Genomic DNA, 13,339 nt, shown 5'->3' with positions numbered 1-13,339 from the left:
CGTCCACACGACCTTCGTGGACTACGCACGCTCCCGGCGATGTTGCGTGAATGAGTTCGAGGCGATCGATCCTCATCACGCCTCTTTTCCTCCTTCCACGCCCCCACTACCGGCGACGAAAGGAGCAAACAAACATACAGGGTTTCATACTACCGAATAATCTAGCACTTGGGAATAATCAGCTCAGCCGAACCTGGCCCGCTCCGGCTCAAGTGCATTCACCTTCCCTTGCGACTCTTTCATTTCAGTGGACATACAATTGTGATTTAGAAAAGATGCATTGCGGCATACCTTGGTTGGGATTGGGACTCGGACGGACACGGCGAACGACACGGATTCACGGCGATGATGGCGGATTTGTTTAGCTTGGGAGGTTGGCACTGCTATTTTCTTGTTTCTAATTCTTGCCAGAAAACCCAAGTGCGCTCATTACCTACAACTACAGTCCAGGACTTTTCTTGTAGCTAATTGCCTCTCCTCCCCTCCACCTCCCCTGTCTCTGTTCTCGCTTCAGTCGTCGTGCTCGTGCCCGGACCTGGAATCCCTCCTCGACATCTCGCCATCCTCGCATCCACGCCGCGATCCCTTCGAGCACCATTTCATCGTCGGGATCACGCAGTTCCTCTTCCTTCCGAATCCCATTCCGCCGAATCCCCTTCTGCCGCGCACGATGATCCAGCCGCCGTAACCGAGTCACTCTCTGCTCTTCTCGTAGCGCATCAATATAACCCTGCAGCCCATGCACGGTTCCCTGTATACCCTCTAACTCCACCGCATCTTCTACTAAATCCGCTTGTCTAAGCATCCAGCATCAGCACCAGTATACTATATACGGAGGTATATCCCTTCAACCAAGGAAAAACTTACAACTCAACCACCTCACCCTCCAACTCCGCAATTGTTCTCGTCAACTCGCGACACCTGCCCTCTAGCACCTCGTATATCTCACCCGCTTCTCTACGCCGAGAATCCAGTTCCCCATTCAGAGCAGTCACTTCGTGTAGCAGCGCCGTGAGCTGCGACTGCATTTCTCGATCGGCGCGCGGCTCGTCATCATCCGGTACATGCAATGACGGAGACTCGTTCTCAGACTCGGACTCCACGGCTGTGCCGCCGGAGGTCAGGGATAGGGAGTGCCTGCGCGGGGGTCTGTATTTCGCGATTTCCTGGCCGAATCCAGGGCGCGGATCGTGCTGGAGGACTGATGAGATGGTGTCGAGGCATCGGTGGATTGTTTGGGCGGAGGCGCTGTCTTCGGGGAAGTGTGTCCGGGTTGATGCGAGGTGGGAGAGGCGCGCTGGCCAGGGGAGGGAGTCGCGATCCATGTCTGAGTCGCTTGACATGTTGAGGTCGCTGTACAGTAACTGCCTAATAGAGTAGTTGAATACGGACTGACGGTCTCGTTTATCGATTATCGGCGATAATCCCCGCGCTAAACTGCTTTTAGGGCTTGGCTACTTTCGATTCTGGCATGAAGCAGCATGATTGTCTACACTTCCATTGGGTCTTGTGAGGGTTGCGTGTTGCGTGGTTCTTATCCGGTCGAGAGTACTTCTTCATGATTGGGTTGCATCTCTGATCATCGCAATCCCGCCGAAGCCGGAAAGAGACCAGGTTCCATCCCCACACGTTTTCCCTTTCCGCCCAACCGTTCTTTTCTTTCTTCGACTCTGGGACTTTCTCGCACCTGGTCACATCCCCGGTTTCCAGGAACAATGGCATCTCCTGTAAGTCATGGACATGCCGCAATTCGTACACTGTGACAGGCTAACATGGATCCCTCGCATGACTCAGGTCGCCAATGTCCCGTCGCTCGAGACAGCGCGAGAAGTCATCTCGCAGTCGAGAAACTCCCAATTCCCTCCGAACCTGCTCCCCGTCACGGCCTCCATCCCTGCCGATCTGTTGACCCCAACGCTGGCGTATCTGAAGCTTGCGGAGAAGTGAGTGGCTGGTGCACGTGGTGGCGGTTGCGACGAATCTGACCGGTCAACAGTTCCCGATTGTCGTTCCTGTATGAGAGCGCGGCGACGACAGAGACAATTGGACGTTACAGCTTTGTCGGTGCAGGTATGTGGTAACTTGGATATCAGCGGTTGGCTAGTTACTGACGACTTTTTTTTTTCTCTCTCTCTCGCCAGACCCGAAGAAAGTGCTGAAGACCGGTCCCGGCCATGGGCACGTTGGCGATCCCCTTCCGCTCCTGGAGGAGGAGCTGTCGCAATTCCGCGTGGCAACGGTGCCTGGTCTGATCCTCCCACCGCTGACCGGTGGAGCGATCGGCTACGTGGGCTACGACTGCGTGCGATACTTTGAGCCCAAGACCGCTCGGCCCATGAAAGACCCGCTGGGCGTGCCGGAGTCCTTCTTCATGCTGTTCGATACCATTATCGCCTTCGACCACTTCTTCCAGGTCGTCAAGATCGTCACCTACATCCCCATCCCCAACACAGATGCCGACATCGAACCCGCCTACCGACAGGGACAGGCCGTTATCCAACGAGCAATCGATACGCTGCTGCAGGACCGCACGCCGCTGCCACCGCAGGATCCGATCATTCCGAACCAGGAGTACAAGTCTAATATCGGCCAGGAGGGGTACGAGAACCATGTCAAGCGACTAAAGGAGCACATCTCCAAGGGTGACATCTTTCAAACGGTGCCATCGCAACGGCTGTCTCGGCCAACTTCTCTTCACCCGTTCAATCTTTTCCGGCATCTGCGCACCGTCAACCCTTCCCCATACCTGTTCTACATCGATTGTCAAGATTTCCAGCTTGTTGGCGCAAGCCCCGAGCTTCTGGTCAAGGAGGAGCGAGGACGAATCATCACGCACCCGATTGCAGGCACGGTGAAACGAGGAAAGACCCTGGAGGAAGACACTGCGCTGGCCGACGAACTCCGCGGCAGTCTCAAGGACCGAGCCGAGCACGTCATGCTGGTCGATCTGGCCCGCAACGACGTGAACCGAGTGTGCGATCCCATCACGACACAGGTCGACCGGCTGATGGTGGTCGAAAAGTTCTCGCACGTCCAGCACCTGGTCTCGCAGGTGTCTGGTGTGCTGCGGCCCGAGAAGACGCGGTTCGACGCCTTCCGGTCCATCTTCCCGGCGGGTACCGTGTCCGGGGCGCCCAAGGTGCGCGCCATGCAGCTCATTGCCGAGCTGGAGGGTGAGAAGCGCGGCGTGTATGCCGGCGCGGTAGGTTACTTTGGGTACAACATCGCCAACGCGAACGGGTCGAGCGAGATGCCGGGCGCCATGGATACGTGCATTGCGCTCCGGACGATGATGCTCAAGGACGGAGTGGCGTATCTCCAGGCCGGTGGAGGTATTGTCTTCGACTCGGATCCCTACGACGAGTATGTCGAGACGCTGAACAAGCTCGGGGCCAACATCCAGTGCATCCGGGGCGCGGAGGCCAAGTATCTCAGCATGGAAGAAGATGCGCGCCTGGCTGGAGCCAGATAATAATTACTGATGGGATATTTCCTTACTATAAATTCCGGCCTGAATTGAAGCTGCATTGTATAGAACTGCACATGACGTAATGTGCCTAGCCTTTCCCGAGTCTCCCTTTCTCCCTGTCTCTGCTGTGCATCACAAACATCTGTGCAGACGCGTCAGCCGCCGCTCTCGGCCATCGCCAAGGCCATGGGTATACAATACATGGCCGCCTGCTGCCACCTCCGGTCCTCCGTGCTTTGTCTGACGCGGCCCAACGTTGCCACTTGTGGCGGTGGCAGGCCGAAGAGTTTTGTTTTGTACCGTAGAATCGTTAGTGGTAAGACCCTGTAGATCCCCGTTCGCACCGATAGTAGTAGTTGTGGTAGTGGTAGAAAGTCGGGCGTAATGATTGTTCTAGGCATCCGAGTCAGACTATCCCGGATATTCGGCAGACTAGCGGATGGTGAAAAAGAAAGAGAATGAAAGAAGGATCTAATCATAAAAATAACCATCCTGTATTTTGGAATCCAATAAGAATCGATCGTGATAAGAAAGAACGTCCAGAAGAACAATACTTGTTACCATCGTCACCGCGCCAAGGCTCTCGGTCCAGCCACACCCCTCTTACTCTCTCACTCTCTCTGTTCTCTCCCTCTCCTTCTTTCTACTCCCAACCTCTTCGTCCTCCCTTACCCACCTTCTCTTCCCTCTCCCCCAGGCAATTCCCTCGGTCTTTGACCCACCCCGACTCTGCTCATTTCGGAGGAGAGCCGTGCATGAGCAACGACCGCGCCTGAACTCCTCACTCACTCCCTCTCTCTGTCGCAACTCCAACCACAGCGGGCTGTGCATCCTTGCCAACAACAGCGTTCCCCCTTGTCAGCCCGGTCGAGACGGACTGATTCGCCTGCGATTTCCATTTTCTTCAACCCTGCTGCGACGGTCGCATCCTCATCCCCACCGGCACCATGTCCAAGGTCGTGCGGAGTGTCAAGAACGTGACGAAGGGCTATTCTTCGGTACAGGTCAAGGTTCGAAATGGTACGTTCTTGTCCCCAACAGGCTTCTAGTGCTGTCGCGGAACCTTTCTGTTACTTTGTGTGTCGAGGATGGCCGCCGCCACGCTCGTCTTCCCGTTGCCACCTGTTCCCTCCCCCTGCTTTCCACACTAGCGTATACCTCTACGTCCTGACGTCAAGATACTAATGCTTCGACTTGTGTAGCAACAAGTAACGATCCCTGGGGCCCGACGGGTACCGAAATGTCCGAGATTGCGGCCATGACTTTCGGCAGGTAGGATGAAACAGCTCGGACTTTTTTGAAGACAAGGGTCTAACGTGATGTCCCATATACAGTCCGAACGAGTTCTACGAGATCATGGATATGGTCGATAAGCGGCTTAACGATAAAGGCAAGAACTGGCGCCACGTGCTCAAGTCATTGAAGGTCTTGGATTACTGTCTGCACGAGGGTTCGGAGCTGGTGGTGACGTGGGCGCGCAAGAATGTCTACATCATCAAAACACTGCGCGAGTTTCAGTACGTCGACGAGGAAGGGAGGGACGTGGGCCAGAATGGTGAGTTGTGTTTTGCGGCCTGTCTCGTCGCATTGCTAATCGTGTTGTGACTGCAGTTCGTGTGGCGGCCAAGGAATTGACTGCATTGGTACTTGACGAAGATCGGCTGCGCAGTGAACGGTCTGATCGCAAGCTTTGGAAATCTCGTGTCAGCGGACTCGACGATGGTTATGGGAACGAGCCTCCGCGCAGAGAACGACGTCAACGCCGCCCCGGCGAGGAGGAAGACGATGCAGAGTACCGCTTGGCTATCGAAGCGAGCAAGGCAGAAGCGGAGGAGGAGCGCAGGCGACGGGCTAAGGATGCGTCCGACAACGGTGACGAGGATCTGGCCAAGGCGATCAAGCTCAGCCGGGAAGAGGAGGAGCTGCGGAAGCGTGAGTTAGAAGAGAGCAACGCGCACGCACTCTTCGACGACACTCCAGCTCAGGTCCAGCCCACGGGCTTCAACCAGGGATACCAGCAGCAGGGTGCAGTGGACTGGTTTGGCAACCCGATCAACGTGCAACAGCCCATGACAACGGGCTACCTCAACAACCAGTACGCGCAGCAGACCGGATTCCAGAATCAGCCTACCGGCATGGCAAACCCTTACACGAACGGCTTCCAGCAGCAATTCGACCAAAACCCTTACGGCCAGCCTCAGAACAACATGATGCTGCAGCCCCAGGCCACTCTTCAACAACAGCAGACCGCATTCAACCCCAACAACCCCTGGGGAACGGATGCTTTTGCACAGCAACAGCAGCAGCAGCAGCAGCAGCAGCAGCCCCAGGAGAACTATCAAGCAGCCGGAAGCAATAACCCGTGGGCCGCGACCCAACCCCAACAGCCACAACCCCAGGCCGATGCCCTCAAGCCGTTGCAAACAGGCTCGAACAACCCTTTCGCCGCTCGCACTCAATTCCAACAGCCCGTGCAGTCAACAGGCCCACCTTCGCTCAATACTCTGTCCGAAGACCGCGCAACGAACCAGTTCAACCAGTCGAACAAGCAATTTATGCAGCAACCCCAGCCCAACCCAATTGCCAACTTCCAAGCTCCCCAGGCAGCAAATGGCACCCCACCGCCAGCGATGCAGGCCCCGTCGGATCCACATCACGCTCGTCTTAACGCCCTGCTGGCCTCAGGTGAGGGCCTGGATACCTTCGGCAACGTCGGCGACTTGCGCATTCCCTCGCAGCACACTGCCCCGGGTACATTCGTCAACTCGGCCGGTCATGGTGCGGACCGTCTCCGCGCTGCGCAAACGGGCAACAACCCGTTCTTTGGCCAGCAGTTTGTGCCTCAGCAGACTGGCTTCGTGCAGCAGCAGCCGCAGCAGCAGCAGCCACAACAGCCGCCGGGTAACAATCCTTGGGGTACTGGTCAGCAGCAGCCGCAGCATGGGGGTAGTAGTCTGATTGATCTGTGATGTTCTGGTTGAAAGGATGGACGGATTTATTCAATTGAATTCAACTGCGTCGGATGTCTTTGATCTTCTTTTTCGTTTCTCTCTTGCTTCGGCTTCATTCTTATTCGTTCTTGAATTGGAACTTGAACTGGAACTTGAACCTGGACTGGACCTTGTCTTGGCCTTGCTTTCTCGCTGGAAGCACAACACTACCCCCACCTTCTTCTACACTACCATGAATGGGATTGCGGATACCACCTGTTTCTTTTGTTGTTTTACCCCTTTTTGTCTTCTGTCCTTCCTCCAGGGAGAGGATTCTCTCTCGTCCTCGTCTGTTCACTACGTCTTTTTCCTACCTAGTACTCTCGTGACCAATACAAGTCAAGTTGCCCTCGGTGCGCGGTCTTTCTTTCTGGGGTGCAGATGTCTTGAGTAGATAAGTAGTAGTAGTAGTTAGGGGGCTTTCTTTTTTATTGGAATTACCGTAAATTCAATTGTGCACCATCACAAGACTAACTATGGCGAAATATGGCTCACCATGATCCCATACGGATCGCGATCCGCCTCGCTGACAGCAACCTCAACCGTCTCGTCCTGATAAACACTCTCAGCACCCGAAGCAGGCGGCGCACCGCCCTGTTTCGCGCTCTCTGCGACAGACCGACGTGCCGTCTCCCGATCTTCTTTCCATTGCCGCTTTAGGTCGTCGGTGAGTTTTTGCTGCATGACAGTTCCCAGATATCCACGCTCGGAATTAGAGTGCGACAGCGCAATCACTACAGAGCCGCGCTCTGTCACTGCCAGTGCCTCGTGGTGGCTCATCTCGCCCGTAACCAGCAGATCTGGCAGTTCACTGCCTCCCCCAAGCAGAACTCCCGATCCGGAGCCGGGACAGACTCCGACAGTGCGGATGATGGCATCATGGGTCGACTTGAGAGATTGCGGGAGCGCAATAGCTATCCCAGCTGGGTATCCGGTGCCCATGGAGATATTATCAATTAGGGCGGGGAGACGTTGCGGTGACGCAAAGGTAACAAGGCGACCTGCTCCGGCCGACTCGAATCCCTCGGGGATGGGTGGTGGGGACGGATGGATGGTAGTTCGCTTATGGGGTACTGACTTCTCAGTAGACCCAGTGCGGGCAGCGCGCCTGGGTTCCGGGTATACAGGCTCCGCATAGAATTGCCCGGCTTCGACGTGGCTCTCGGTTGGAGGTGGCTTGGTGGTAGAGAAGGAGCCTGTGACAATGTCGCAGAGCCAGTCGGCCATTCCGCCCGGGACGGTGTCGACTGCCGTGTGCGGGGAGTAGACGCTGATGCCGTGCTGTGCTAGTCGGAGGAGGGACTGTTGTTGGGTGTTTTCGAGGGTAATGGCCTTGAGACCGCGGAAGATGATTGGGTCTGTGCGAGGAGCATTTCAGTTTCGACACGGACAAAACAGGAGAGCAAATGGCAGCTTACGGTAAGCCACCACGGCAGAGTCCCGTCTCCGGATTGCCTCGTCCGCAACGGCCGTGGTGAGGTCGATCGTCAAGAGCACGGAGTTCCTCTGTCGGCGGGAGGGATCGAACGGAGCTTCGAGGAGCACTGTCGGAGCTCTAGTTAGCAATACAACCCCTTATACAAGGGTTGGAGACTTACAGCCGGTATTATCGAAGCTCTTGTCCGCCAATGACTCCGGGTATCTGCAGCAATGTTAGACGCAAGCTCTGTTCAATGGCGGGGGTTGATGCAGTACAGTTTTCGCATCGAGCTCACCACGGCCTTGGTGAATGGTGAGCATGATGCTGGTGAGGACATGATGGACTGGTTGACAGTAGTGCGAAGCCAATTCATGGAGAGACAGAGAAGAGTGCTTGGGGTCAGTCTGGGTCGGATCAACAAAATGGGATGACGTAAAGTGGCACGTGACGGGATCTATATTGTCCAAAATAGCAGTTGGGGCTTCGAGACAAGTACAATCATACTCGCAACCACCTGGTTTACCTGCCGCATCGGCGCGGACGGGCGAGAAAGATCACCCTGCGGGCCGAGTCTGTTCAGCTAAGGGAGCCGACTATTGACGCTTATACAGGGAACGCTGAGCTAGAGGGCGGCCGGGTGATGCGATACTGGGACTAGCCGGAGTTGGATGCTCAAAACAATGAATAAGGGTCCTCTGCCAGGTACAGCAGCGGAACTGCCGGAATGAGCAGTGGCAATATACGCCTCGCGAGCTTCCAGATTATCCGAGACACAAGAGTCTCCATGGGCCAGCGATAGTCATATTCGTGGAGACTCCTTGAGCCGACGCATACCCGATTGAATGTACGGTAGACAGAGAATATTCATGATGCTAAGAGAGCAGTCAATAATGTCTGCGGAGAATAACTACTTAACTAACAATGCCGCTTAAAGAGAAAAAAAACTTTTCGGCCAGAATGCCGCATGTAACCTAGTCCATTTATCCTCAAATCCCGCACAGTAGTGCAGTGCCGAATATCGGCGCTTTCCAACTGTCGGTTTCGGCGCCACGACTGTATCTCACGTGATCTTAAAATTCGATATCAAACCATTTGAAGGTACATAGCAGGACAGGAGGTAGATATTTCCGGTCGGGGCGAGAACTGTAGTAAACTTTTATGTCTATGTAGACGGTGGATCGTAGCAGCAAAGGTGTTTTCAACGTGGTCGCATGTCTGGGTATAATTTTGTCTTGTGGCCCTCTCATCCTATCGCAGCTCACTCCTCCATCGCAACCGACGTATCCTCCGCTCTCTTGCCATTATCAATTATGCCTTGTCCGACAGCCTGCTCGGCAATTTTCTGGGAGTGCGGTTCTTCGCGCAACAGACGGAGTCTGATAGCCACCACCAGCTAGTCAGCGAGGATGCTTCAGTCCGAAAAAGATGCCTCTCCACTCACCTCCGCTTGTGGTTCTTGCCCTTGGTGTGTGCCTTCAGGTTGTACTCGCTCTCAAACCACTTGGAGCATTCGACACAAAAGTGCCGACCGAGGCCCGGGAGATCCTCGGCATCCTTGGTGGCCTTGTACTTCGCCAGGTGCTGGGGGGAGTCGAGGTCGGCGCGGACCTGGTCGTAGTCCCTGCTGGAGTGAGTGGACTGCCATCAACAATGTCTGCGACGACAGTGACTTACCTCGTCCGGCGCTTGTTCTTGACTCGTCGCAGTGCACCCATAGTGATAGACGGATAGCTGATCGCAGAGAGAAAATCAATATCACCGATATCCGGAGGAAGACAGTCGCAGCGAAATTTCCGAGTGTGGGGCTTAGAAAAGGGTTGGCCGTGATTGGTCTGGCGGTTGGCCAGCGGCATCCCAGTCGGCACGCTCTCGGTTCAGGCTGTCACCGGCTTACCGGTGGTGTAATTTTGGGTATTAGTGACCGATGACGTTTGCATGGGCTCATTTTGAGGTAAGCAGTATCCAGGAGGTGAGAGGCTCGTGAATAGATGATAGGAGCCAAGCGGTCCAATGGAGGCTTAGAATATCCCATCGCTGAACAACTCTGAATCTCCCATCTCATAGGGGAACCTTGGGGCCAGAGGTTGAAACTGCCGTTGCTCCGAGGGAATTGGAACATCCGTGATTGGACGGGCCGTCACATGCTGACCGACTCGACACAGCAGAGATCTCTCGAGGAGAGGACAATGGACGGGAGAAACGGCATAGGCAAAGATGTTGAATAGTAGATTCGACCAGCTATCGATAAATTTTCCAACTATCCTTTCTAATGGTCGTGGACGAGAGGAATCCGGCAATAATCCTTGAAGGTACACAGTACACACCCTGTCTCGGCCTGTGACGGTATCGCCCTGGTAACAGCGATGTCCGGTCTTCCCACTTCTCAAAACCACCACGGCTTCTCTTTTCCCCTTCATTCTTTTCTTCTTTCCACTCTCCACTCACTCCCACTCACTCCTCCTCCCCCCCATAATATACGTAGCTGCCACAGGTGAAGGTGGTCGCTGCCTCTCCTTGGATGTGCTATTAGCTTCGAGTGTGCTGTCATCATGATCTCCACCCGCCTTGCGCGCATCGGGGCGCTGGTAAGTCCTGCAAACCACCGACACGCGCGATCAAATGCTAACTCACAATCACGACAGGCCCCGAAATCCCGTCTGGTAAGCAGCGCCCAGCTGTTCCCTCGCGCGATCATCCGCAGGCAGAACCGCACACAGGACCCCCGTACTAACGGCATTGTCTAGCTCCTCGGGACTCGGGCCTTCGCTACCGTTGGCGATTCCCCCCTCGACAAGAAGGTCGAGATGACCAATGCGGAGAAGGGTAACTTCATTAACTACAAGTACGATCTCCCTGACAGCACGACCCCCAACTAGAGCTTGCTGACGCAATCCCACTTACAGGAAGATGTCCGAGAATCTCGACATTGTCCGTGCCCGTCTGCAGCGCCCTCTCACCTACGCCGAGAAGGTCCTGTATTCCCACTTGGACGACCCCCATGGCCAGGACATTGAGCGGGGGACTTCCTACCTGAAGCTGCGCCCGGACCGTGTGGCTTGCCAGGATGCCACTGCCCAGATGGCTATTCTGCAGTTCATGTCCGCTGGCATGCCCTCCGTCCAGACCCCCACCACCGTCCACTGCGACCACTTGATTGAGGCCCAGATTGGTGGTGACAAGGATCTGGCTCGTGCCAACGACATCAACAAGGAGGTCTACGACTTCCTGGCCTCCGCTACTGCCAAGTACAACATTGGTTTCTGGAAGCCCGGCTCCGGTATCATTCACCAGATCGTCCTGGAGAACTACGCTTTCCCCGGTGGTCTGATGATCGGTACTGACTCGCACACCCCCAACGCTGGTGGTCTCGCCATGGCTGCCATTGGTGTCGGTGGTGCTGACGCCGTCGATGTCATGGCTGGTCTCCCTTGGGAGTTGAAGGCCCCCAATGTCATCGGTGTCCGTCTGACTGGCCAGATGTCTGGCTGGACCACGCCCAAGGATATTATCCTGAAGGTTGCCGGTCTCCTGACCGTCAAGGGTGGCACTGGTGCCATCATTGAGTACCACGGCCCTGGTGTCGAGTCCCTGTCCTGCACTGGTATGGGTACCATTTGCAACATGGGTGCCGAGATCGGTGCTACCACCTCCATGTTCCCCTTCAACGACCGCATGTACGACTACCTGAAGGCCACCAAGCGTCAGCACATTGGTGACTTCTCGCGCGAGTACGCTGCCCAGCTCCGTGAGGACGAGGGTGCCCAGTACGACCAGCTCGTCGAGATCAACTTGGATGAGCTCGAGCCCCACATCAACGGTCCCTTCACCCCCGATCTGGCCACCCCCATCTCCAAGTTCAAGGAGGCTGTTGAGACCAACAAGTGGCCCGAGGAGCTCAAGGTCGGTCTGATCGGTTCGTGCACCAACTCCTCGTACGAGGACATGTCCCGCGCCGCCTCGATCGCCCAAGATGCCCTCGACCACGGCCTCAAGTCCAAGTCGCTGTTCACCGTCACCCCTGGTTCCGAGCAGATCCGCGCCACCATCGAGCGTGACGGTCAGCTTCAGACCCTCGAGGAGTACGGTGGTGTCATCCTGGCCAACGCCTGCGGTCCTTGCATTGGTCAGTGGGACCGCAAGGATGTGAAGAAGGGTGAGGCCAACTCCATCATCTCCTCCTACAACCGTAACTTCACTGGCCGTAACGACGCCAACCCTGCCACCCACGCCTTCGTTGCCTCGCCCGATCTGGTCGTCGCCATGACCGTGGCTGGAACCCTCAAGTTCAACCCCCTGACCGACACCATCAAGGACAAGGACGGCAAGGACTTCAAGCTCAAGGCCCCCACTGGTGATGGTCTCCCTGACCGTGGCTACGACCCCGGCCGTGACACCTACCAGGCTCCTCCCGCGGACCGCGAGTCGATCAACGTCGCTGTTTCTCCCACCTCGGACCGTCTGCAGGTCCTGGCGGGCTTCCCCGCCTGGGACGGCAAGGATGCCACTGACATCCCCATCCTGATCAAGTGCCAGGGCAAGACCACCACCGACCACATCTCCATGGCTGGCCCGTGGTTGAAGTACCGTGGCCACCTGGACAACATCTCCAACAACATGCTGATCGGTGCCATCAACGCTGAGAACGGCGAGGCCAACAAGGTTAAGAACACCTTCACTGGTGAATACGACGCCGTGCCCGCCACTGCCCGTGACTACAAGGCTCGTGGCGTCCAGTGGGTTGTCGTCGGTGACTGGAACTACGGCGAGGGTTCGTCGCGTGAGCACGCTGCCCTGGAGCCCCGCCACCTGGGCGGTCTCGCCGTCATCACCCGTTCGTTCGCCCGTATCCACGAGACCAACCTGAAGAAGCAGGGTATGCTGCCCCTGACCTTCTCCAACCCGGCCGACTACGACAAGATCAACCCCGAGGACAAGGTCGACCTCCTGTGCACCCAGCTCGAGGTTGGCAAGCCCATGACTCTGCGCGTCCACCCCAAGGACGGCGGCAAGACCTTCGACATCTCGCTCAGCCACACCTTCAACGAGTCGCAGATCCAGTGGTTCCACGACGGTTCCGCCCTGAACACCATGTCTCGCAATTCGGCCAAATAAGCGCCTCGGCGTCTGTAAACTATATTTCTCTCTCTCTCCGGTGTGAGCGGGCGGGAATATGCCCGCCGAGTGTGTGAAGTGGTCGGACGAGTGTCTCCGCACATCCCTTTCGAGGAGTTTGCGCTCTGTGGGAAAACTTAAAACCTTTTGACGACTGATTTTTATTTTTTTTTATCTGCGTTGGATTCCCTCCGTTCTTGGGCGGGCTCAATGGATATAGTTTTGTGTGATATTCTCCGTTGTTTTTGTATGTTAGGGATGCATGCAAACATCTTTCGTTTGTTTTAAACCTGTAACTTCCAACTAGTCCTCGTAGTTCTCTCTGTGACTACAGGTCAGCGTACCCCC

General features: G+C 55.9%; 6 protein-coding genes across 6 annotated transcripts; 3 read left to right on the top strand and 3 right to left on the bottom strand.

Moving 5' to 3' along the window:
• Positions 1-439: 439 nt before the first annotated feature.
• Positions 440-1,343, bottom strand: PFLUO_LOCUS8676 (uncharacterized protein; the record flags this gene model as incomplete). Its single annotated transcript, XM_073786427.1, has 2 exons — positions 440-797; positions 868-1,343. 2 exons carry the CDS (start codon positions 1,341-1,343, stop codon positions 440-442), a joined length of 834 nt encoding a protein of 277 aa, XP_073642684.1.
• A 372-nt stretch (positions 1,344-1,715) lies between these two features.
• PFLUO_LOCUS8675 (anthranilate synthase component 1) lies at positions 1,716-3,472 on the top strand (the record flags this gene model as incomplete). Its single annotated transcript, XM_073786426.1, has 4 exons — positions 1,716-1,727; positions 1,795-1,943; positions 1,997-2,070; positions 2,142-3,472. 4 exons carry the CDS (start codon positions 1,716-1,718, stop codon positions 3,470-3,472), a joined length of 1,566 nt encoding a protein of 521 aa, XP_073642683.1.
• A 944-nt stretch (positions 3,473-4,416) lies between these two features.
• PFLUO_LOCUS8674 (uncharacterized protein) lies at positions 4,417-6,438 on the top strand (the record flags this gene model as incomplete). Its single annotated transcript, XM_073786425.1, has 4 exons — positions 4,417-4,489; positions 4,672-4,741; positions 4,804-5,024; positions 5,081-6,438. The coding sequence occupies 4 exons, from the start codon at positions 4,417-4,419 to the stop codon at positions 6,436-6,438; spliced, it is 1,722 nt and encodes a 573-aa protein (XP_073642682.1).
• A 495-nt stretch (positions 6,439-6,933) lies between these two features.
• PFLUO_LOCUS8673 (uncharacterized protein) lies at positions 6,934-8,216 on the bottom strand (the record flags this gene model as incomplete). The annotated part of the gene is made up of 4 exons (XM_073786424.1): positions 6,934-7,817; positions 7,878-8,003; positions 8,058-8,101; positions 8,155-8,216. The coding sequence occupies 4 exons, from the start codon at positions 8,214-8,216 to the stop codon at positions 6,934-6,936; spliced, it is 1,116 nt and encodes a 371-aa protein (XP_073642681.1).
• A 921-nt stretch (positions 8,217-9,137) lies between these two features.
• PFLUO_LOCUS8672 (uncharacterized protein) lies at positions 9,138-9,594 on the bottom strand (the record flags this gene model as incomplete). Its single annotated transcript, XM_073786423.1, has 3 exons — positions 9,138-9,255; positions 9,321-9,500; positions 9,554-9,594. 3 exons carry the CDS (start codon positions 9,592-9,594, stop codon positions 9,138-9,140), a joined length of 339 nt encoding a protein of 112 aa, XP_073642680.1.
• Positions 9,595-10,428: 834 nt separating this feature from the next.
• Positions 10,429-12,991, top strand: PFLUO_LOCUS8671 (Aconitate hydratase mitochondrial; the record flags this gene model as incomplete). Its single annotated transcript, XM_073786422.1, has 4 exons — positions 10,429-10,464; positions 10,522-10,539; positions 10,624-10,721; positions 10,783-12,991. 4 exons carry the CDS (start codon positions 10,429-10,431, stop codon positions 12,989-12,991), a joined length of 2,361 nt encoding a protein of 786 aa, XP_073642679.1.
• Between the last annotated feature and the right edge of the window lie 348 nt (positions 12,992-13,339).

This window comes from Penicillium psychrofluorescens, assembly GCF_964197705.1.
Source record: "Penicillium psychrofluorescens genome assembly, chromosome: 6".
Classification (NCBI taxonomy): domain Eukaryota; kingdom Fungi; phylum Ascomycota; class Eurotiomycetes; order Eurotiales; family Aspergillaceae; genus Penicillium; species Penicillium psychrofluorescens.
The sequence above is the reverse complement of the archived record's forward strand: the minus strand, read 5'-3'. Positions and strand labels throughout refer to the sequence as shown.